Source organism: Sturnira hondurensis, unplaced genomic scaffold, assembly GCF_014824575.4.
Source record: "Sturnira hondurensis isolate 20B ecotype Veracruz unplaced genomic scaffold, ASM1482457v3 Scaffold0021555, whole genome shotgun sequence".
Lineage (NCBI taxonomy): Eukaryota > Metazoa > Chordata > Mammalia > Chiroptera > Phyllostomidae > Sturnira > Sturnira hondurensis.
The window spans coordinates 5,100,253-5,125,596 of record NW_028094186.1 but is presented as its reverse complement, the minus strand read 5'-3'; the positions used below and the strand labels follow the sequence as shown (position 1 = coordinate 5,125,596).

Below are 25,344 nucleotides of genomic sequence, written 5' to 3'. Positions count from 1 at the left end.
GAGAAACCTGCTCAGGTACTTTGCCCAATTGTAAATTGGACTGTTTATCTTTTTATTCTGGATTCTCCATTCTGTCCCATCGGCCTACGTGTCTGTCTTTACACCGGGACCACTGCCGTGATTGCTGTGACTTTGCACAGTTTTGGAATTGGCAAGTGTGAGTGTTTCAGCTTTGCTCTTTTCAAGACTGTTATGTCGCCCTGGCTGGTGTGGCTCAGTGGACTGAGCACGGGCCTGCGAACCACACGATCGCAGTTCGATTCCCAGTCAGGGCACATGCCTGGGTTGCAGGCCAGTTCCCAGCAGGGCACTCACAAGAAGCAACCATACATTGGTATTTCTCTCCTCCTCTCCTTCCCTTCCCCTCTAAAGGTAGATAAATAAAATATTTTTTAAAAAAAAAAGACTGTTTTGTCTATTCTGGGTCCCTGGAATTTCCCTGTGAACTTTTGGGTCACTTTATCAATTTCTGGGAAGAAGCCGGCTGGGCCTTTGCTACTGACGGCCTTGACTCTGTAGGCGAATTTGAAGATGGTGGGAAATGGGACATTAACTGAACTCAGGAGAGAATTTTTTTAAAAAACCTAGACATACAAACCAAATTATGAGATGTCCAAGGAAGAAAGAATCTGACTGAAAAATATAACAAGGGGTACTAAGAAAAGGCATGAAAATAGCCAAGAAAATATAATACTAAAGAGGTGTAAAGAGGGAGAGAGCCTCACATTCAGGCTTCGGCACGACCCTGTGGCTGCCAGGGTTGCGTGGGGACAAGGAGGGGGAAAGCCAGCGGGTGGCCAAGGGGGACAGCAGGAGGCCCAGGGCAGGCGGGATGCTCCGAGGGAGGTGCTCGTGCCTGAGGCGAATCACACTCTCGGCTCCTGCCTCAGCCTTTGTTCCTGGAATCCTGACCTCATTCCCAGCCTGGGCCCCTGTCTGGGCCCACACACTCTTCCTTCAGGTCGTCATATGGCCTGCTTGCTCTCTCTCATCGTTCAGGTCCCACCTGAGAAGTCGCCACCTCCCCAACAACTCCCCTGTCCCCCATCTAAGGGGGCCCCCCCGAACTTCTGAGGTTCTGTTAATGCTCAGTTCCACCATCTGGGTTTCATGGTGTGTGCACTTTGTAGAAATGAGTGAGGTTGTACATTGTGATCCGGGCATCCGTACGTCACTAAAAGTGGACAAAGAAAGCTGCCCCCCGCCCCCCGGCGTCTGTTCACAGCATAGTCACCCAGGCACTCCCTCACCTGTCTCTCTGCTGTGTTATTTCTTACACACACACACTCCCACCAGAAAGCAAGCTCTGGGACGGCAGAGACACACCCATCACGGTGACGGCTTCTACACCAGGGCATGGCACATAGTGGGCACCTAACAGGTGCTTGTGTAAAGAACACAGGAATGCCCACCTGGGGCCATGGCGAGGGGCGGGCAGGTGGGGGTGTGAGCCTGACGCCTCACCTTCCTCTGAACCTTCTCCAGCAGCTTGCTCTTGGCCCTGACCTCCTCCTGGATGGAGTCGTACACGTTGAGCAGCACCCAGTCCCCGCTGTCCTCGTCCGAGTTCTGCAGGGCCGCCACCAGCTGCTTTCTGCGTTCGTCTGCGTAGCGTTTCCGTCGCTTGTGCTTCTCCTTCAGGTCCTTGTTCTTGGCCTGCTCCCCACCGACCACCTGCCGCTCCAAAAGCTGCAGACTGCGGCAGGGAGGGGAGGCCAACATGACAACACCTGCCGGTCACTGAGCACCTGCCGTCAGCGTGGCCTCACGGGACCCTTCCAACGCCCGACTTCACAGTGGTGTGAACTGAGGCTTGGAGAGGCGATGCCACCGGTACAAGGTCAGAACCAAGGTTCCTACCGGATTACCTAACTCCGCCACTGCGGGGGCAGCGCCTAACAGGAAGGGCGGGAATCCCCCCCGTGGACCCTGAGCTAACCCCCTGCCCCCCGCCTGCCAGTCTGATGGTCAACAGCAGCCCAGGCTCCAGGCTGTCCGCCCAGATGCCCTGCGCGATCAGAATGAACCCTGCCTGTGAGAATGTTCCACACATTCAGTGCACGCGAGGGCACGACCCTAAGCCAAGTCAACCACGCAGAGAAAGGCAAAGACCCTGCTCTCTGCGCTCACTTATTTGTGGAATCTAAAAAGCAAACCAACCAACCAGCCAAGCTCACAGACACACAGAACAGATCAGGGGTTGCCAGAGGCTGAGTGCGTGGGTTGGTGAATGGCTGCAAGTGGTCTAAAGGCAGCAACTGCTAGTTGTACGTCCTGGGGCTGTGTTGTACAGCATACAGCCTACAGCTAAAAACACTGCACTGCGTCCTGGCTGGGCAGCTCAGTTGGTCAGAGCACTGTCCTGATACACTGAGATTGTGGGTTCGATCCCCGCTCAGGGCACATACAAGAAACAACAAATGAATGCATCAGTAATTGGAACAACAAATCAATATTTCTCGCTCTCTTCCCTTCTCTCTAAAAAACCCCAACTATATTATACATTTAAAAGTTATTAAGAAAATAAATTTTAAAAGTCCTCATCACAAGAAAAAAAATTTTTTGTAACTACATATGACAATGGCTGTTGACTAGACTCATGGTGGTGATTGTTTTGCAAATATGGCATCATTACGTGTGATACCTGAACTAATGTTGTATGGCCACTGTGCCTCAATTTTTAAATTGCAAAAATAAAATACACTCAGCGCATGATGTTTAATCAAGCAGGGACATGTATAATACACTTTTAAAAGTACTTATATCTGAAATATTAAAAAATACTAGAGTTTTCCCTGTATAGGTACAAGCTTTAAATAACCACCCAGGACTTCTGGTCAACATGGGGGCGTAGGTTAAAACACTTTGCCTCCTCATACAATTACAGGTAAAATTACAGCTACACCTCAAAACAACACCCAGAACTGTCAAAAAATTGAGCTGTATGGAAGTCCAACAACCAAGGGTTTAAAGAAGCTACACTCATCCAGACGGGCTGGAGGGGCAGAGACAGGCGAGAGGCGAGGAGACACAGTGTGGTGCAGAGAGATGGCAGCAGGGGCGGAAGGGACAGTCCAACATTCACACGTGGTGGGTAAAAATCAGGAAGGATACCTTGGGAGCCAGTGACCCCAGCCCCAGGCCAGCCCCAGGCCAGACCACACAGCCCAGGGTTTCAGCACCAGGAAGATAAATCCCCATAACTTCTGGCTGTAAAAACCAGTGGGGGTTGGGGCTGGGGAAGAAATGGAAAGATATGCAGGAGACTCTGTTTAAAGGGTCTGTGCTTAGAATTAGGCAGTCCCTCCCCGTCTGGGATTCAGCAGCAAGGCAACAGCTGGGAGGGCACCAGTGACATGTGGGGAGTAAGTGAGGTGACTGGAAAGGGGGCGAGTGCCAGGCAAACCTTCAAAAGCCAGGCAGCGACACTGTTCCCTCTCGGAGCCCTCCCACGACCCATGTAGCCACAAAGTGGTGAAGCAGGTTGCCCCGCCTTATGCTGTTACCTAAGGCCCGCCCCACACAATTTACAGGTGCCTTTTCTACAACAGGCCACGCTACTAAGACAGGGAGTCAAAACAGCTGTACCTAATACACAGATACAAACACAGGGAGGCTGCCAATTCGAGGAGACAAAGAAATATGGCCCAAATGAAAGGACAGAACAAAACCTCTGAAAAACTAAACAAAGTGGAGACAACCAACCTATCACATGAAGAGCTAAAACACTCGTTAACATCAGGATGCTCAAAAAACTCCTTGAGTAGCGCATAAAGATAGAAGAAGAAACGAAGGCTACACTAAATAAAATGAAGAGAAATCTACAGGGAAACAACAGTGAAGGGGAGGAAGTCAGGATTCAAATCAACAATTTGGAACATAAGGAATAAATAAACATCCAACCAGAACAGCAAGAAGAAAAAACAATCCAAAAAAACAAGGATCCCAAAAGGAGCCTCTGGGATATCTCCAAATGTTCCAACATCCAAATTATAGGGATGCCAGAAGGAAAAGAGGAAGAACAAAAAAATGGAAAACTTATTTGAAAAATAATGAAAGAAAACTTCCCTAATTTGGTGAAGAAAATAGACATACAAGTCCAGGAAACACAGAGTCCCAAAAAGTTAGGTCCAAAGAGGACCACACTGAGACATATCATAATTAAAATGCCAAAGCTTAAAGATAAAGAGAGAATCTTAAAAGCAGCAAAAGAAAAGCAGACAGTTACTTACAAAAGAGTTCCCATCAGACTGTCAGCTGATTTCTCAAAAGAAACTTTGCAGGCAAGAAAGGGCTGGCAAGAAGTATTCAAAGTGATGAAAAGCAAGGACCTACAACCTAGATTACTCTATCCAGCAAAGCTATCATTTAGAATGGAAGGGCAGATAAAGTGCTTCCCAGACAAGGTAAAACTAAAGGAGTTCATCATCACCAAGCCCTTATTACATGAAATGTTAAAGGGACTTATTTAAGAAAAAGAAGATCTTTGATCTTCTATGAACATTAAAATGGCAAAAAAATTCACAACTCTCAACAACTGAATCTAAAACACAAAGTAAGCAAACAACCAGAACAGGTACAGAATCATAGATATGGAGATCACATGGAAGGTTATCGGCAGGGAAGAGGAGAAGGGAGAATGGGGGAAAAGGTACAGGGAATAAGAAGCATAACTGGTAGGCACAAAACAGACAAGAGGAGGCTAAGAATACTATGAGAAATGTAGACACCAAAGACTTACATGCATGACCCATGGACATGAACTAAGGGGAGAGATTGCTGGAGGGGTACCGGGCACAGGGCAGCCAAGGGGCAAAACTTCTAATAGCACAATCAATAAAATCTATTAAAAATAAACAAATAACCTCCCGGAAAGGCTTCGGTGGAACTCCTCACTGTCCAGTGAAGCACCACGAGCATGTTTTAGACTCTGCCACATTCCCCAGGGACACAGGGAAGCAGGACAGGGACTCACTACAGGGGACAGGAGGGACCCTGGCGGACCCAGCAGCGGGGCTCTGACTCGGCTTCGGGCTCGGCGCTAAGCTGAGCGGAAGCCAGGGCCAAAGGGAGCCAGGTCCGAGTCACTGCTCTGCTTAAAATCAGTGCTCACAGGGTCCCCATCAGGACAAAGCCCCAGCCTGGGGGGCACACAGGGCCTCTGTGCTCCTCTCCCTCTGCGCCCCACCCCTCACTCATTGGCTTTACCTTGCTGCTCATTCTACCAACGGCGCGGCTGTTTCCTCCCCCGCGCCCTGTGCCAACTTGGCTGTGCCCTGCAACTCCAATGTCACCCCTGAGGCCTCTGTCATGCAAGCCTTACTCAGGTGTCCCCTCTTCTAAGCAGCCTTCCCTGACCACACTCCAGACTTCAGCACGACAACTGCCACCACGACCCTGGGGCATTGACCCCGTGTGCCTGACCCCGGGCCGCCCCCTCTGCAGCCACTGTCACATCTGACCCTCTCATCAAGCTTCTCCAGCGGGAACTCGCACTATAGTTGTGGATGAGAAGCTAAGGTCCAGACGTCAGCCCCCGTGGAAGAACTAGGTAGTGGTGGAGGCGGACGGGAACCCAGGCAGCTGACTGCACAGCCCATCACTGTGAACTGCTGCAGACCCCAGCCCGGTGTACCTGCCTCCCCTTGGCTGTGAGCCCCTTGAAGGACAAGGTGGCATCTCCCTTGTCCTTGTATCCTGGCTACCAGCACACGGTAGTTGCTCAGTTAATGTATGAGCTTCGGACTGTGGACTGGGAGGAGGCTGGACCCCTGGCCATGTGGCTGACATTACTCTAGTTTACGGAAGCAAGAACCTAGGCTCAGAAAGGTTTAGTGACGTGCACAAGGCCACACAGCCAGTGAGGAAAGCCCAGTTCCCCAGGGGGTCCCGGAGGGTGTTCAGAGGTGGCTTTTCCCCAGTGGGAGAAAGTTTTCTATCAGGGGTGGCACTGGAGGCTTGGCTGGCACCTCAAGAAGGCCTGTTGTCACCCTGCCCTGGGATTTCTAACACCTAGAGGCCAGGCCCTGCGAAAGGCAGGTGGCAACAGTCCTTGACCTTTTCCCAGAGCAGGCGCCTGATGGGACGTGGTGGCCCCTAGGCAACTTCCAGAGCAGAGCCCTGCCTTCCCGGCTGACTCCCACACCCTCCCGCCCCGCTACTCCCAGAGAGAGGATCAGGGCCTGCCAGGAGCAAGCGCTAGGTGAGGCCTCGGTGGGGGGTCGGGAAGAATCGATGGGTGTCCCCACTCCTGGAGCATAGCTCCTTCCCAGACCCCTCCATGCCACTGAGGGGTCCCACCAGCCCCAAGCTGCGGCACCTACCGGGCGAGCACCTGCTGCTGGTCCATGATGGGCGTCAGGTTGTTGGTCAGCACTGCCACCTCCACACCCACACTGTCCCTTTTCAAGCTTGTCATGGCTGGAAGGGGCTGCGCCTCAAGCTCGGTCTGCATACCAGGACCTGCGGCCAACACCACCTCTTTGGCAACTTCTGGGCCCAGGTCAACCTCCTGAGCACAAAGAGAAACCTAGATGGAGGTGGGGAAGCCAGCCCCTGACATAAGCTCACAGTGACCTCAATTTCCACATGGGGACATTACAGCCCTCACATCTGGATGGCTCCCCTGTGGCTCAGGGACACCAGTTATGCAAAAATGCACCAATCCAGTTCCAGCTGCCACCATGTCCACCACCACCCTCCAGCGGTGTCCCGGTTTCCTCTCCCACCCGCACGGCACCATCCAGGCCTCAGCAGGCAGCCTGGGCCGTTTTCTTCAAGTGCAAAATGATCACACCCTTTCCTGATTAGAGCCCTTCACAGCCCCCACTGCATTTACAGTAAAATCCAGTTTTTCCCACCGCCAGCCGCACCTCCGCACTTGCTCTCTGCACTCCCCCTGCCAGCTCCTGTCCACCCTGCTGCTTCTGGGGCCTCATTTTCTGTTGCCGAGAAAGTCGAGACCTTTCCAAGCCACAGACCTTCGGCACTCGCTCCTCCCCTGGCCCCTTCCCCCTCCTTGGGTCCCGTCTCAATGTCACCTTGTGGCCAGGGCTCCCCTGGCCACCCCATCTGTCATCTACTAAGAACTCTGCAGCGTGCTGCTCCTACCCAGTGGTCGGGTCCAGAGGTGGGCAGGTAGGTGTCTCTCTCCAAAAACGTAAGTAGACTAAAAGCCTTCCTCTCGTTCCCCGTGGCCTGTTGGGCTCTCTTAAGCAGAAAAGGGTGGGGTCTGAGAGCAGCCATATTCCCAACGCCCCCCTTGCCCTCGGTGGGGTCCCTGAAGTGACCCAGGGCCCCCAGCCACTGCCTGCAGCCCCGGCCCCGCACACACCGGCATCTCTCTTTAGACAAGGGTGCCAAGGCAGAGGGAAGTTTGAAAACCACTGCGGAACAGTGGCCTCTTATCGACATCGATAGTGGGAGGCACAACAGCTCCACAGGTTTGTTAACTGCTTTGCCACGGGCTGTCTCTGCGGAGCTGGGAGAGGGCTGTCCCTGTTACGGACGAGGAAACTGAGGCCCGGAGAGGGAGGAGTGAGTGTGCTGTCACAGGAAGGACAGGCCCCTGGCAGCCCCCCATCACACAGAGGGCCAGCCCAGGGGTACTCACAGTCCCAGGCAGGAGGTCGCCCTCTGCCTCAGCTTCACACCTGAGGTCACTGGGCTCCAGGACATCTGTGAGGGAGGGGCACTTGCAGGAGAACTGGGTGGGGGTGGGGGGAGAAAGAGGGACTGTTGGGCCAGAATCAGCCTCTGCTCCCCGGCCCCAACCTCCTCTTCAGCTCCCCAACCCCACCACCTCCTCCTGCCTGTCACTGTGGAGAGAGGGGCAGGAAGGACGGTGATGAGATGAAGGCAGAGAAGAGAGGGAACAGGTGAGGGGAGAGACAGGGCACGTTCTGAGCACCTGCGTCGCCTTAGGTGAAGCAGCCATCAGCCCTATTTTACAGATGAGGAAACCAAGGCCCAGGAAGTGACTGCCCATGGTCACATGACTAAGGGAGGGGCGCAGCTGGGACCTGAACCCGGTTCTGTCTGACTCAAAGGCCTGTGCTCTACACATACCCCCCACATGCCACCCCACCACACCACACCTCACCACACACACTACACACCACACCACACAAACATACCATGGAAAAGAAGGGCAAGAAAAGCAAAGGGAGGAAAAGAACTAAGGAAAGAAAAAAGGGGAAAAGATTTTCAACATAAAAAAAGGGGGTTGAAAGGTGAGAAGACTGACACGGGGCAGGTGGAGGAGGAGCAGTGGGGCGGGATGCTTGGGTGGCCCCTGAAGGTGGCTGGGTCCCCGAAGCCCCCCAGGCCAGCTCGCTGCTCTGAGCCTGTGGGAGCATGAGGGCTGACCACGGCCTCCTCCGGCTCCCTGAGGCCGGGAAGGTCAGTGTAACCATGGCAGCTCAGCAAAGTCCCCTGCAAGGTGACCCTCCGTCAGCAGGATGGGTGGACACCTGGCATAGCCTTGGATCTCCATCCCAACCATCCTACTGATTCACAGAGCAAGACACAAAGCTTCTGTCTCCCAGGCCCCTGAACGGCGGTGCCTTGAGCTGGCCACTGACCACGGCCACCAAGAGATGGTGGAGTCGGAACTGGCGCCACAGAAGTGAGACATCTGTGCATGCCCAGTGCCCCCCGTGCCCCCAGCTGAGCTCTGTCCGCTCCATTTCTGCCTGGCATCCTGCATGACATCAGCTACCTGCACAGGGACCTTGGCTGCGTCCGCCCGGGCCACAGTGGAGGAAAGCAGGGCCAGCTTGGCTTCCATCTCGGCAAATGGGTCGTGCAGGCCTGGCAGCAGCTTCAGAGGCATCAGCTGGGGCTCCTCGTCCTGCAGGAAGGGCTCCTCCCCCAGGAAGTATGTGCCCTTTGCCTCCACCTCAGGCACGGAGGACAGCTCCAGGTTGGAGGGCTCCTTGAACCCAGGGAAGGCCTCGGACATGGAGGTCTCTTCAAGCGTGGATGACTCATCAGACCCCAGAGAAATCTCAGACGTGGAGGCCTCTGCCCTGGGCAGGTCGTCCGCCCGGGTAGGAAGCCCAGGCTTGGAGCCACCCTGGCTGGGGGGTGAGCCGCCGGTGGAGCCGACCTCCGGTTTCACAGCTGCCTCGTACTGGAAAACGGGCAAGGACTCCGACAGGCTGGCAAACTCGGCCCTGGATGTGACCTCGGCCTTGTAGAGGACTTCTGCCTTCAGGACAGCCTCTGCGGACGGAGAGCAAACTTCGGCTCTTGGAAGGTGAGAATGTGGGGAACCTTCCCCGGAAGCTGGTCCTGAACCCACCGTTTCCAAGAAACCGCCTGAAGAATCAGAGCCTCCCAATCTTCCCAGACATTGGTTCCCATCTCTGCCCCTCCCCCTTCCCCCATTGGAACTCAACCCCTGTCTCTGTCCAGTTCCCCCAGGAGGCCTCCCCGACCTGCTCTCTGACCACCCCCCCCACAGCTGTTCTGCATGGGGCTCTCCACCCTGCCTGGGGCTACTTCTAACAAGAAAGCCGGTGGGTCTCACTGCCTCCAAGGCTGAGTAGCAGAGTTCGCCCCCAAGCCCCAAGGCAGTGTCCAGCTCTTGGCTCTCGTCCATGGGATGGAAATGCTAGACCCACAGGAGTTCAATGAACACAGCAGATGAATGTTAGAAGGGACAAATAAAATCACTTCGAGAACTGATATGCTGACTGGACTGGGAGAGCACTCTGACGGACAGAAAACGCTAGAATCTGCCCCTCCCCTCTCCTCTGGGTCTACACCAAGTGGCACCTTCCTGCCAGTCTGACGGGACCATGACCATGCAAATGCCCTTGGCACTCCCACCTCCAGGGCATCCGACCACCTCCCCTACATCCCATCCCCCCTGTCGAGTGTGTCCTGGGCTCCCCTGAGACGTTCCGCATGCTCCCCAGCTCAGTGCCCTGCCCCGCCCCTCCAAGCCTCGGTGTGCACGCTTGCAACACGGGGCTTCCATAAGCCCTGGCTCCCGCAGGAGCCGGTGGAAGCACCTACCCAGTGCCTGGCACACGGCAATGCCCAACGACCCAGTGCCAGGCACATGGCAATGCCCAACAAAAGCTACTGATGCCCAAAAGTGTCCTCATTACCAGACGGATTTTAGTGTTTGGGTGAGTACCAGGGAGTCGCACTGCTTGGTAGCGCCAGTGTTTGAACAATAGTGATGGGTGGAACATTCTAGAATGTTAAAAAGAAGATAAATACTTCCAGGAAGAGTACAATTCTTACTAAAGACTGAATACTTATGATGGGATGTGGTAACAGACTCAAAAGTGAGAGGCAACTGTAGAAAATGCAGAAACTCTGCAAAGGGACTTGCCCGTGGAACCCAGGGAAAACGTTACAACTCTGAGTTGGCCAAGGCCGCACGATGCGGTGCTGTCGGTGGGAACACTGGCTCTGGGTCAGGCTGCCTGGGTTCTAATTCTGGCTCCACTTTGCCTGCTGTGTGACCTGGGCCAAGTCACTTACCCTCTCTGTGCCTCACGTGCATCATTTATAAAATGAGAGTGATTGTGGTACCTGCCTCGGCCGGGCTGCTGGTGTGTACACAGTGCTCTATACGTCGGTCAGTAAAATGAGGAGGGAAGCCGGCTGCCTCCCCCGGCAGCCCGACAGCCCGGCAGCCTGGGCTGGGCGCCCACCTGTCTCCTTGCGCAGGCTCTCCTCCAGCGTGGACAGTTTCACGTCGTAGGAGTTGCGCATGGCGGTGATGTCCTCCTCCAGCCGGGCCCGGGACTCCTGCTCCGCCTCGTAGTCAGCCCGCAGCCGGGCCAGGCGCTCCTCATACTCCTGGGGGTAGGGCCAGGCATAAGGGGGGCAGCATTTTAGCAACATTTCAAAACATAGCTTTCAGTATTTTTTTTGTCATTCAAGCAATCCAGAATATACAAATAAGCCAAAAGAACAGAATTAAAATTACCTACCCAAACCTAGAATAGTAATGGCTGGTGAAGGCCCTTCTGGACTCTATGTATTTTTAAGTGTTGATACTGTAATACATGTATTTGGGTGTCGTCTATTTTTCCACCCAGCAGAATATCATGACCACCTTTCCTCACTGAAAAATGTGTTTTAACCAAACAGTCCTCACCCCCATCCTTCCACTCACCCCACCCACATTTCCTGCCTCACCCTTCACAGAGACACTGAAGCCAGCAGACGCAAACCTCCTCACCTTCCCAGGGCCACGCCACACTACCACCTCCCCCTGCAGGCTTGCCTGCCCGAGGCTTGGCATCCTCTCTTGTGACAGTGAGTGAAGCAGCTGAGGCTGGGCCACCCACTGTGGCCTTTGCTCTTTCCATCCCCACCCCCCTCCCACACTAGGGACTTCTCCCTCAGCTCTGGACCATCATTTCCAGCAAGTTACAAGACCTGCTCTGTTACTTCCAACATTGGAAGCGACAAAACTCTTCCTCAGCCCCTCGTGCGCCTCTGGCTGCAGTGCCTAGTGGGGGCTCAGAATATGCTGGTGGATGGTTGGATGGGGCCAGGCTGCAAACCCCAACGATGCGACCCCTCTTAGGGCAGCAGAGGAGCTGCCACTCTACCCACCCTGGAGATGAGGAGGAGGCTCAGAGAGCACACACAACCTGCCGGAGGTCACAGAGCCAGTCAGAACTGGCCCTGCAGAATGTAAAAGCTGGGCGGATCCTAGGAATCTTATAGTTCAAATCCCGCCCCATACAGCTGGGAGACCGAAGCCCACAGTCACCCCCCAACCCCATCAGGGCTGAGTCCATTCCTGGCCCAGCGCCCTTTCCACTACACACAGGGCCACCTCCCTTCTCCCGAGCATCCTGACTGGTTCTGGACGGGAGGGAAAGAGGACAGACACTCTCCACGATTCCTCCAAGTGCGGCTCACAGAATAAACTCAAGCGTGAGAAAACACACTCGGTGGTGGTGGCCTAAGGTAGCGGTGCTCTGGTGCAGCATCTGCTGGGCTGCCCTATGGGAGGAGGCAGGCGACCCCCCCATTCCCAGAGCAGAAAGACCAGCCAGCCCCGCCCGGCCAGCCGGCCCAGCAGCTCTTCTCCATGGTGACCACTAGAGGTCAGTGCCTGCCCACCCAACAGATCGTCCTTGGGGAGGAAGCTTCCAGCCCCACTGCTGGCCAACCCTTCCCACCCCTACTGCTTTGTGACAGATAACTAACTGTAGTCAAACCCACTCTGAACCCCTAAAGTTTATTCCTCTCATTCTGTGGGCATGGGCTTAGCCATCCCCAAGGGCCCCCGCCTCACCCTGCCCAGGAGCTCCCGGCAGGGAAAAAGCAGACAGAGCAGCTGAGGTCCCAGAACCTTCACAGGGCCCAGGACAGGGCCACAGGGTGCCCCGCTGAGCCGCTGCCTGGACAGCCTCTGCCTGTCATGGGCAGTGCGTGGGGACTCGCAGGTCCAGTCCTCCCAGCCCTCTAGCCCCCAGGACTGAGGCCCCCAGGCCTTACCTGGTCTGCCTCCAGAGACTGGGCCCCAGGCCCCCACAGCCGAACCAGGGCCCCCAGGGGCCTCAGGGCTGGTCCCACCTGAGGTCACAGTTGAAGGACACAACCAGGCCCTAGTCCCTGCAGAGCTGTCCCTGCTGCCGGTAGGTTCTCCACCGAGAAAGAGCCAGGGCCCTAAAGGGCCTGTCGGAACTCAATCCCCACCACATGCTCAGGTCTCAGAATGTGGCCTTGAAAAGGCAGGAACTTCTGGAAGCCAACAGAGCCTGGGGGCTGGGACCGGCCCTTAGGAGGCTCTGCCTCGTGCGGCTGCATCAAGGGCCCTTCTGGGGATCAGCTCTGCATCTGCGGATCAGGGAGTTGCCTGCCCTGCTGGTTCCCAGGGACCCTGGGTGCCCACATGTGGGAGGAGGGCTCGGTGACAGCTTCTTCTGGGAAGCCAACAGGCCACTTATCCGCTGGTTAAATGGGCACTGAGGGGCCCCACACTGGCCACCCCAGCTGCCCTGCTCTCAGCCCAAGCTCCTGGGCACCTGCTGAGGGGACCAACTCCTTGCACTCTGATCGGCCTTGCACTCCTTGCACAGGCCAATTCTACTACCAGGAATGGCTCCTCCGCTTCCACCAATCCACTGCCCCCCTTCCTGCAGTGCTGAGGAGCAACGTGTGCCTGCGGACACCCCTGCAACCCCTTCTGTTCTCCCACTGACCCGGGATGCACTGGACTCCAGAGTCAGGGGTCCGAGTTCCAGTCCCAGATCCGCCCCCCCTCAGCTGTATGACCTTGGGCCAGTCATGGCACCTCACTGAGCTCCAGCTTCTGGAGCTCCACAAGGGGGTTGCAGTACCAGCCCCAAGGCGATGCTGGGGGTGGAATGCCACTGCTCTGGAGGTTGTCGCCCGCCAGGCCCCACTGGCCCACCCATTCTCCCGCCTGCTCCGGGTCTCACCTCCCGGATCAGCTGCTTCTCAGCCTCCGTGTCGTGCTGGGTCACAGGCGGGGGCAGTGGCTTCTCCTCAAGCTTGACAGGGTGCAAGAGCACCTGATTGGTTAGCAGGGCTGGAAGGAAAACAGAAATGGGGGGCTGTGGCCAAAGGGGACACTGTTTTCAGGAACTAGGCAGCAATCCATAAAGACAGTCATGTGCTCATTCAAAAAGACTGTAAAGTGTTGAACTTATTTAAATCACATCTCTAGGTAAAGAGCTAGTTTATTCAGTCATTTAAGAAATATTTTGGCCCTGGCTGGTACGGTTCAGTGGTTTGAGTAAACCAAAGGGTCGCTGGTTCGATTCCTAGTCAGAGCACATGCCTGCTTTGTGGGCCAAGTCCCCAGTAGGGGGCATGTGAGAAGCAACCACACAATGAGGTTAAAAAAAGAAGAAGAAAAGAGAAGAAACACTTTGGGGAGCTTCTGGTCAAGAGGGAAGCGTAGGTGGACACTCTTTGCCTCCTCGCACAACCACAGAGAGAATTGCAACTAAACCTGGAAACAAATAACACCCAGAATGGTCAGAAAATTGAACTGTATGGGAGCCTGACAACGAAGGATTTAAAGAAGCCATATTCATCTAGACGGGCTTGAGGGGCCAGAGACAGGTGAGAGGCGAGGAGACACAGTGTGGTGCAGAGAGATGGCAGCAGGGGCGGAAGGGACAGTCCAACATTCACACGTGGTGGGTAAAAATCAGGAAGGATACCTTGGGAGCCAGTGACCCCAGCCCCAGGCCAGACCACCCAGCCCAGGGTTTCAGCACCAGGAAGATAAATCCCTGTAACTTCTGGCTGTAAAAACCAGTGGGGGTTGGGGCTGTGGAAGAAACAGGAGGATATGCAGGAGAGTCCGCTTAAAGGGCCCACACACTTTCAGGAACGTATGCACACCCACCCACTCTGGGACTCAGCACCAGGACAATAGCTGGGAGAGCACCAGTCACATACAGAGAGTAGGTGAGTGACTGGAAACAGGGCAAGTGCTGGGCAAACCTCCAGAAGCCAGGCAGCCACACTGTCCCCTCTCCAAGCCCTCCCCTCACACAGAGCCACAAAGCAGTGAAGCGGGTTCCCCTGCCCTGGCAATTACCTAAGGTCGGTCCCACACAATTTACAGGTGCCTTTTCTACAACAGGCCACGCTACTAAGACAGGGAGTCAAACCAGCTGTACCTAATACACAGAAACAAACACAGGGATGCTGCCAAATTGAGGAGACAAAGAACTATGGCCCAAATGAAAGGACAGAATGAAACCCCCCAAAAAGAACTAAACAAAACAGAGATAACCAATGTATCAGATGAAGAGCTCAAAACACTTTTATCAGGATGTTCAAAGAACCCCTTGAGTACAGCAATGGCATAAAAAAGACCCAGGAAGAAATAAAGTTTGCATTAAGTGAAATAAAGAAAAATCTACTGGGAACCAACAGTGGAGGGGACGAAGCCAGGGTTCAAATCAGTGATTTGGAACACAAGAAAGAAATAAGCGTTCAACCAGAAGAGCAAGAAGAAAAAAATCATCAAAAAAAATGAGGCTAGTGTAAGAAGCCTCTGGGAGAACTTCAAATGTAACATCATCCAAACCATAGGGATGCCAGAAGGGGAAGAGGAAGAGCAAAAAAATTGAAAACGTATTTGAAAAAATAATGAAAGAAAAATTCCCTAATTTGCAAAGGAACTAGACATACAACTCCAGGAAGCATAGAGAATCCCAAAAGGTTAGGCCCAAAGAGGACCGCACTGAGACACACCATAATTAAAATGCCAAAGCTTAAAGATAAAGAGAGAATCTTAAAAGCAGCAAAAGAAAAGCAGACAGTTACCTACAAAGGAGTTCCCGTCAGACTATCAGCTGATTTCTCAAAAGAAACTTTGCAGGCAAGAAGGGTCTGGCAAGAAGTATTCAAAGTGATGAAAAGCAAAGACTTACAGCCAAGATTGCTCTATCCAGCAAAGCTATCATTTAGAATGGAAGGGCAGATAAAGTGCTTCCCAGACAAGGTAAAGCTAAAGGAGTTCATCATCACCAAGCCCTTATTACACGAAATGTTAAAGGGACTTATCTAAGAAAAAGAAGATCAGCTCTGGCTGGCGTAGCTCAGTAGACTGAGCACGAGCCTGCAAATCAAAGGGTCGCTGGTTCGATTCCCAGTCGGGGCACATGCCTGGGTTGCAGGCCAGGTCCCCAGGGGGCAGCATGTGAGAGGCAGCCATGCACTGATGTTTCTTTTCTTTTTTTAAAATATATTTTATTGATTATACCATTACAGTTGTTCTATTCCCCCCTTCATTCCCCTCCACCCACACACTCCCTCCCCCACCATTCTCCCCCCCTTAGTTTATAACCACATGTCTCAAGTTCTTTAGATTCTATATCTCCCCCACTATTCTTGCCCTCCCCCCTATCTATTTTCTACCTACTGTCTATGCTATTTTCTGTACCTTCTCCCCCCTTCTCCTCCTCCCACTCCCCTGTTGCTAACCCTCCATGTGTTCTTCATTTCTATGGTTCCACTCCTGATCTAGCTGTCCTCTCGGTTTGCTTTTGTTTTAGGTGTGGTTATTAATAACTGTGAGTTTGCTGTCCTTTCACTGTTCATATTTTTCATCTTCTTTTTCTTAGATAAGTCCCTTTAACATTTCATGTAATGAGGGCTTGAACTGGTTCAGTGGTGATGAACTCCTTGAACTTGACCTTATTTGAGAAGCACTTTATCTGTCCTTCCATTCTAATTGAAAGTTTTGCTGGATAAAGCAATCTTGGCTGTAGGTCTTTGGATTTCGTGACTTGGAATACTTCTTTCCAGCCCCTTCTTGCCTGTAAGGTCTCTGTTGAGAAATCCGTTGACAGTCTGATGGGTACTCCTTTGTAGGTGACTGTTCCCTTATCTCTTGCTGCTTCTAGGATTCTCTCCTTCATTTTAATCTTGGCTAGTGTAATTATGATGTGCCTTGGTGTGTTCCTTCTTGGGTCCAGCTTCTTTGGGACTCTATGAGCTTCCTGGACTTCCTGGAAGTCTATTTCCTTTGCAAGACTGGGGAAGTTCTCCTTTATTATTTATTCAAATAAGTTTTCCACTCGTGGCTGTTTCTTTCCCCCTTCTGGTACCCCTATAATCCGGATGTTGGAACGTTTAAAGATGTCCTGGAGGTTCCTAAGCCTCTCCTCATTTTTTTGAATTCTCATTTCTTCATTCCTTTCTGGTTGGATGTTTCGTTCTTCCTTCTGGTCCATTCCATTGATCTGAGTCCCAGTTTCCTTTCCATCACTATTTGTTTCCTGGACATCTCCCTTCATTTCAATTAGTTTAGCCTTCATATGTTCCTCTAATTTGTGGCTATAATCAACCAATTCTGTGAGCATCCTGATAAAGTGTCTTGAACTGTGCTTCTGAGAGGCTGGCAATCTCTTGGTCACTTCGAGTTATCAGCTCTGGGACTTTGAGTTCTTCTTGTGCCATCTTTTGGGCTGTTCGTGCCTGTTACGTATCAGGATCGGAGCCCTAGGTGTTCACCGGAGCAGGGCAACTCAGTTGCTGGGTTGTGATGCTGTATGTGGGGGCGGGGCCAAAGAGGAGCAATGGCGGTCCCGTCTGCCGCCTCCGGCCTCCCGCCTCCCGCTGCTGCAGCTACAGGTGCCGCAGCTGCCACGTCACCGGGGCCCGTGAGTTTTGTCCCACTGCATGCGAGTGTGCCACCGCCATCAGCCCTCCACCACTGGGTTCGCCCACTGGGGCCTGCAGGGTCCGTCTCACTGTGCGGGAATGTGTGACCGAGGTCAGTCTGCCCCGCACCCTGACTGGGTCCGGGCTGCCTGCCCGACACTGCTCCGCTGCTGGCTCCGCCCCTCTTACCGTCCCGGATGAACGGTTCGTTGTCAGACTTCCGTATAATTCAATTTTCTGTTCTTTGGCTGCGTCTTTGTTCTCCAAACCTTTGTTGTATTCCAACTTGGTTGTGAGAGAAGGCACAGTGTTTCCACCTATGCCTCCATCTTGGCGGAAGTCGCACTGATGTTTCTATCCCTCTCTTTCTCCTTCCCCTCCCCTCTCTCTAAAAATAAATAAAATCTTAAAAAAAAAGAAAAAGAAGATAAAAACTATGAACATTAAAATGGCAACAAATTCACAACTATCAACAACTGAATCTAAAAAACAAACTACGCAAACAATCAGAACAGGAATGGAATCAAAGATACAGGGATCATTTGGAGGGTTATCAGCTGGGAGGGGGAAGAGGGAGATTGGGGGAAAGGGTGCAGGGGTGAAGAAGCATAATTGGTAGGTACAGAATAGACGGGGGGGCGGGGAAGAATAGTATAGGAAATGGAGAAGCCAAAGAACTTATATGCATGACCCATGGACATGAACTAAGGGGGGCGTTGCTGGAGGGGAGGGGGTACTGGGCGCAGTGGGGCAAAAGGGAAAATTGGGACACCTGTAATAGCACAATCAATAAAATATATTTAAAAAATAGAAGAAATGTTTCTTGAGTGCTACATGTTCTAGGGACTGGAAATGCTGCATTGAACAAAACAGACAAAGCCCCACCCCCGCAAGCTGAGTTGTCCATTGGGGTGGAAAGGCAAACAAAATAAACAAACAAATGACATGTTTACAAGGCGATACGTTCTAAGGAGAGACAGAAAGCAGGGAGGGTGCTCAGGAGTAAGAACGGGGGGCGGGGGGGAAGGACTGCAATTCAAATAGTGGGGAAGGGGGTGACCTCCTAGACGAGGTCAGAGGAAAGCAGTGATCTGAGGAAGTGAGGGACAGAGACAGGGAGGGGACAGAGAAGTGGGGACAGAGAGAAGGGAGCAGCGAGGGCAGAGGTCCTGAGTAGGCAGGGGCCTGGACCGTCCCAGGAGCAGCCAGGGGGCCGTCGTGGCCAGAGCAGAGTGACATGGCCCCAGAGCCAGGTGCCAGGCCAGCAGGACAGCCCCTGTGCCCCAAACCTTCCAGAATGATCCAGACTAGCCAGTCCTGAGCGGCCTCGCCTGCCCTGCCTCACCTTCCCTACAGAGACCCCAGAGCGGGCTCTGGCCCAGGCTCTCCCTTCCTCCTCTCCCTCCCCCTCCCACCCACACTGGTGCCGCCCCTGCAGCCCTGCAGGGCGTACATGGCTTTCCTTTCTAGGGTAACTGTGACATTAAACTTCTCTTTCAATGGCACCGACCTCTCCGTATCACCATTCGGCCATCTTTAAAAATGAAGACCCGGCCCTGGCTGGTGTAGCTCAGTGGATTGAGTGCGGACCTGCGAACCACACAATCGTGGTTCAATTCCCAGTCAGGGCACATGCCTGGGTTGCAGGCCAGTTCCCGGCAAGGGACACACCAGAGGCAACCATACATTGATATTTCTCTCCCTCTCTCCTTCCCTTCCCCTCTAAAATAAATAAAATCTTTAAGAAAAAAAATGAAGACCCGGACACAAATTACACAGCCCTGCTGGAGGTCCACGGGGCAGAGCCATGTGCTTGGAGATGGTGTTTAAAGCCAGGAGACCTGAGAATCCACATGTAGGGTGAGGGAAGAGGGGCAGAGGGCTCCCCGGGTTAGGGGAGTGGGAGGCCCCCTGGGAGGGGACAGAGAGGTGGGGGCAGAACCAGGTCAGAGTGTCCAGGAAGTAAGGGTTTCGAGGATAAGGGAGGGGCTCAGCTGAGCGCGCGATGCTGAGGACAACCCACTGGATTTAACTACCAGGAGGAGGTCACCCGTGACAAGGGCGGGCTCAGTGGCACGGGGTGCACAGCCTGCCTGGGCTGGGCCCAGAGAGCAAAAACAGAGGAACGGGGGCCAGTGGAAACAGACCATCTTTCCTATTCTGTTCTGTGGGGAAGAGAGAAGCACGCCAGTAACCAGAGGGGGCTCGGGCGTGTGGGAGGTGCAGAGGGCGCCATGCTCACGGTAAGTACCGTGGTGGGGAGAACGCACGGGGCTTCAAGCCAGACCCTTGGTTTACGGCCCGACTACACAGTGCGAGCACCATGTGCTGGCTAACGAGCCCTCTGTGCTGAGCCCACACACACGTGTGTCCTTTGTCAACCCTCCCAACTGCCTCACAACAAGACAGGGGCTGCTGTCACCGCCTTCACGTTATGGGTGGGGAAGGTGAGGGGCAGAAGGGCTGAGCTGATTGCCCGAGGGGCCAGGGCACAAACCGGCTGCAATTGCTCAGCTCTCAGCCCTCTGCCCCGCCCGGCACCGGTCATTCCAGCCCCTACCCCAGAGACTGCCGTGTCCAGGGAGCCACTGGCAGGGCCTCCCTGGCTCTTTCCTGGTGCCTCTCGCCATTTCTCCCTCTAGCTTCTCCTTACCAGCTTTGGGTGTGATGAGGGTGGGGGGAGGGGAAGCACAGAAAGAGGAGGAAGGCAGATTGCCAGAGTGGAATCCCATCTCAGCAGGAGTGCCCGTATCTGCGGTTCCCCAAACGTACCTTACTATCTTGTGCATCTCTGCCCACATACCTTACTATCTTGTGCATCTCTGCCCACACTGGCCACTCTCCTCCTGACAGGGTGACTTGTCCTCCCCAAGACTCTGCTCAATTACCCGGTCCCTCAGAACGGTCTGCCTGAACACCCCACCCCCCACTGTCAGGTGCCCGTGAGGGAGAGCCTGGATCTAAATCATTTCTGTGTCCCCAGTGCCCAGCATAGGTCCACACACAGAGGGTACCCAATGACTCACATGGATGGGTGGGGGTGGGTGGATGAATAGATGGATGGATGGGTGGGGGGGATGAGGGGAGATGGATGGGTGGGGTGGGGAGGTGGATGGATGAATGGGGGTGGGTGAATAGATGAATGGATGGGTGGGAGGGTGGGGGATAGATGAATACATAAATGGATGGGGGGTGATGGATGGGTGGGGGGATGGGGGTGATGAATGAGTGGGAGGTAGATGCATAGATGGATGAATGGAAGTGTGATAGATGGATGAGGGGGTGGATGGATGGGTAGGGGGTAGATCCATAGATGGATGGGTGGGAGCGTGATAGATGGATGGGTGGATGGATGGGTGGGGGGTGATGAATAAACAGATGGATGGATGGGTGGGGGGGTGTGGGTGGATGGATGGGTGGGGGGGTGGATGGATGTCTGTGTACAATGGATGGGTAGTGAGGAAGGTGGGTGGGGAGCTGGATGAATGGACACATAGACTTTGGCTTTTTTGTGCCCCCTTCCCTAAAGCTTTCTTAGATGAGAAAAAAGTCCTTCAGTGGCAGGAAGCTTGCAGACCTGTGCTGTAGGTACGGATTTCTACCAACGAGCTAATAGCCAAACACCTGGGCACGAGCGCTGCCATCACAAGGTGTCTGTTTGCGAGTGGGGGTGGGATGTGGGGGGTGAGTCACCCAGCTGCTAAGCAGCAAAGCGTTTCAATGCTGCCACGGAGACAGGGAGACAGCGGGCAGACAAGGGGATGACGAGTGTGCAGCCAGAGGCAGGGAGCAGGCGACAGAGCCCCACCCCCCAGCTGATGGGACAGGACGGACAGGCTGGCCCCTTCTAGGGGCATCAGCGGGCAGACGCCATCCGGGCTGTCACCAACCAGGGCCCCCCTTGCTGTTCCAAAGCTACACTCCCGTGAAGTGAAAGGACTGGGGGCAGCGGCACCACCACACCTCCCAGACCCAGCGGGAGGCCGGCCGGCCAGCTGAGGGGCCCTTCCTGCCACCTCCTCCCGAGCAGACCCACCTGACAGGGTGCTGGGGCCCATCTGCTCCGCCAAAATTGCCTTGAGCCTCTTGATCTCCTCCTGGTACTCGCGCAGCAGGGCGTCCTTGGGGTCCTCATTGATGTGTGGCTTGTTCTTGATGTTCTTGGCTCGGTTGGCGTAGCGCAGCGTGCTGAGGGACTCGTCGTAGTTGTTGTCAGCGGGCGACAGGCAGGCCACCATCAGCGTCTTGGTGTTGCCGCCCAGGGAGTCCTGCAGCAGCCTGGTCAGCTTCGAGTCACGGTAGGGGATGTGCTTACAGCGCCCGTCCACCAGGGCCGAGATGACATTGCCCAGGGCTGACAGTGACAGGTTGATCTTGGTGGCTTCCTTGAGCCGCTCCCCTGTGGCACCGGTCTTGGACTGCCGCTCGCTGCCCGCCAGGTCCACCAGGCTCAGCTTGCCTGCCCGGAGGTGGTCCTTGCCCCGCTCGTCTGCAGACAGACCAGGCAGTGGGCTGAGGGCCTTTAGGTGGCCCCCTGTGGTAAGGGGGCCAGTCAGCAACCAGGCACTAGGTGCTCCCTACCCACTGAGGGTCTCATTTCACCCCTAAGGGTAATGCTCTTACTGTGCCCATCTTACAGATCAGGAGACTGAGGCTCAGCAAGGCCCACAGGCCCCACAGCTATTAACTTGTCTCAGCCCCCAGGCTGTCTGACCCCAGGAAGCAGGGGCTGCAGTATGCTATGAGAGCAGAAAACCTCTACGGCTGCCTACAGATTTCTCGTGAGGCCAAAGGTGGTGGTGTGGGGGTGAGACTGGGTCACCACGGAGTCGTGCCCTTTAATGCAAAAACATTGGCTTTGGACACCCCAATGCCAGTCCTGCCTCCTCCTTGCGGTGTGACCTTGGCAGAGCCAGGCACCTCTCTGATCCTCAATTCTCCCATCACCCAAATGGGACTAACAAGAGCTCCCCGGGGCGCTGGCTGCCGGCAGGAACAGAGTGAACTGGCAGCACATTCTCACAGGGCCTCCCTCTCCTCTGAGCATGAGCCCCGTCCTGCAGAGACTGGGGGCTGTGGCCTGGGACAGGGCCCCGGCGCTGAGGGTGCCCAAATCTGGACACCCTCCAGTTGGTAGCAGGGACTCAGTGGATGGATTTTGGACACAGACCCACGGTGGGGGTTCAAGGTGGCTTCCACCCCTCAGCAGCTGGGAAACTTGGGGAAATACCCTGACTCCACTTGACCCTGAGTCCCTGCCTAGCTCTGTGAAGTAGGGACCAAGCCCCGCCCTGGGGGTTGTCTGCGGGCACCGACTGACTGCGTATGGAAGAGCTCAGGGCTGTGCCTGGCCCTAGCGAGTGCTCGCTAAACAGGAGCTTGCTGCTCTTAACATTGTTAATCATTCTTTTCTGTTTTTTGGTCTCTGGACGATGCCATACACGGTTCCAAGTGAGAGGAGCGAGGGCAGGGCCGGGGGCTTCCTCCTTCGCTCCCTGTTGGCTGAAACCAGAATTGGCTTAGTTCTGCCCAAGAGCAAAGGAACCTGAAGTGAAGCAATGAAAGACCTGGCTGGTGCCCAGGACAGGCTTGGATACGGGAGGGGCTTGATTCTTTGCGCTATTACCAGATAGAAAAGAAGAAAGGAGAAGGAGAAGAGGAAGAAAAGAGGAGGAGGAGGAGGGGTAAAAGGAGGAGGGGGAGGAGGAAGGAGGGGCCTGGAGCTGCCTTCCCGGAAGCTCTTTGCAGAGTGTGAAGGCGCCTTTGGCAGGTCTGTGCCCTCTGCTGCAGGGAGCCAAATCTGAGGAAACAACTCTAAATGCAGAAAAGGTTTTGAACTCCAAGATGTTTACCATGGGGTTCTTGACACTGGAAAACTGGAGTCGACTATGGCACCTGGTCAGGAGAGGGCCCTGAGTGACGCGCCATCCTGCAGCCCCCACCCGTGTTCGTGTGTGCTACACCCACAGAACATGCACGGTGCAGTGAGTGCCTGGTGGTGGCCGCCACCATTGCTACTGTTGCTGTTGAGGCTGTTTATCCTGGAAACACGGGTCCTAGCAAGGGGGAGGGGGGCTCTCTCGTGCTTCCTCTAGACAGCGGCAGCGTCCTTCCCAGGCACAGACAGGCCCCTGAGGCTCCGGGAGGCGAACTGCCTTGGCTACGGGAGCGGGAACCAGCTCAGATGGCCCAGCCCCTCCACCCTATCCGGTCCAGTTCCACATACCCACAGCGTAGATCTCGATGCTGATGGTGAAGATGGAGTGGGAGCGCGAGGAGTCCTTGTTCATCAGCGTGTAGCCGACCGAGCGGTTCTTCCAGCCCGTCTCCATGATGCGCTCGCACTGGGCCACGCTGTGCACCGTGTGCATGGACAACCCCTTCACGTACACGCCCCTCTCCGGGTGCTCCTTCAGCTGCAGGCAGGAGGTGCAGGAGGGACCCGTGGGCCAGGGGTTCCAGAGGGCAGGGCCCCATTCGGACCACCTTTGCGCTCCTGCAGCCCCGATTAGCACTCCAAATACCGCGGGAGGCAGAGTTTGCTGCAGGTGGAGCCAGCCTCAAGCCCACCCCTGCCTGTTGCTTTGTGGGACCTGGGGCCAGCGACTTAACCTCTCTAAGCCTCAGTTTCCCCATCTGTGAAGTGGGTATGAGATACCTCTCTCCTGAAGAGATGGTGAGGACTCAGTAAACAGGCCTGGCCATACAGTGCTCGGCACAGTGCCTGGCACGTGGCAAAGGCTGCATGATGCCAGCTGCTGTCCTCACCATTGTGCCACTTCTGTGAAGGTGCCTTTCAGTCTGGGGGTGTTGGCTCCCCAGGGCTGACACTGCAGTCACCCACAGGCTCCAAGTGCTCCTTCTCTGCCTGTCAACACGGCTCTGTACCTCTCTCCTAGGCTCTAGGACCACGGGAACGTTTCCAGAACCTTGGGTCACGGTGGGTGAAGTGCCCTGTGCCGCCCAGAACTCCCAATGGCCCACCGCTCCAGCGGGCTCTCGGCACAACGGCAATGAGTAAATTAATTTATCTGATTGCTCCCTGCTCACTTCCCAGGCAGCCAAGTAATTGTGTTGCTGACACAGAGCTGTGAAATTCAATATTTTTCAAGTGTGACAAGAAATAAAACTACTCTGGCAAGAGTAGAGCGAACAGGACAAAAGTCCCCTGTCTGCTGGTCTGAGCCACCCGAGGATGCGAAGCTCTGTTCCGGGCAGTGTCAGGGCACCAGGTGGGGCTGGGCCCCTGCCACACTGTGGTGGCAGGGCCTGGGGAGGGGAGCGGGGAGCACAGGCTTGCCCTAAGTGCGGAAGTGCGGAGAAACAGCCAGAGCCAGCCTGAAGGACTGGGCTTCGTGGTGTGGATAAGTAACCGAGGCCCTGGGGGGTTAAGCGGCTTGCTGAAGGTCACACAGCTATCAGTAACAGGACACCAGTGAGGTCACAGACAGCAGAAGGGTCCAAAGGGAAGGACTGGAGAAAGGCTGGAGCATCCTGCAGTAACTAAAGCTTGAAATGACAAAGGGCTGACCTTGACCCTGGAGGTCAAGGAGCTATGAAGCAGCTTAAAGCAGCTATGAAGAAGGAACAAAGAACAGCAGCAGGAGGCCCTGCACATGGAGCCTGCGGCGAAGCCAGCTGCCGCAGCAGCACTTGGTGGCTTCATTCACACCCACCTGTGTGCCTGAGAGCTTTTTTTTAAAAAAAAAAAATTGATTCCAGAAAGAGAGAGAAAAACATCGACTGGTTGCCTCCCACATGCGACATGAACCCCAACTGGGACCTGAGCCCACAATCTAGGTATGTGCCCTGACCAGGAATCAAACTCATGACCTTTTGATGCATGGGACAATGCCCCAACCAACCGAGCCACACTGGCTGGGCTGACAGGGGCTGTTTTTGACCACTGCTACCCTCCCTGGGAGAACCTAAAAGGCTCCCTGGCACATAGTAGGTCCAGGTGAGTGGGAGGCTGCCCTAGGGCTTCAGAAAGAAGACTGTTCCGATTTAGACAGACGGGCCGGGGGTGGAAACCTGCTTCTGTCACTCTCTACTTGGGGAAGTCAATGTGCCTCTCTTGGCCTCGGTTTCCTCATCTGCAAAATAAGGATCATAAATCCTATTTCTCACAACTACTATGAGGATTAAGAAGGGAGCTAATGGAAAGTTCAGGGGGTCCTTGCAGGGGGCTCAGTGAGCACAGGTCAT

General features: G+C 54.5%; 1 protein-coding gene across 1 annotated transcript in view; it reads right to left on the bottom strand.

Annotated features, from left to right (window-relative positions):
• Positions 1–25,344, bottom strand: part of KIF17 (kinesin family member 17) — a 41,178-nt gene that overhangs the window by 6,935 nt on the left and 8,899 nt on the right. The window contains 9 exon segments of the mRNA XM_037032942.1: positions 1,465–1,696; positions 6,324–6,511; positions 7,111–7,209; positions 7,613–7,693; positions 8,720–9,225; positions 10,674–10,821; positions 13,428–13,537; positions 21,173–21,625; positions 23,363–23,552. Coding sequence (XP_036888837.1) covers positions 1,465–1,696; positions 6,324–6,511; positions 7,111–7,209; positions 7,613–7,693; positions 8,720–9,225; positions 10,674–10,821; positions 13,428–13,537; positions 21,173–21,625; positions 23,363–23,552 — 2,007 coding nt within the window.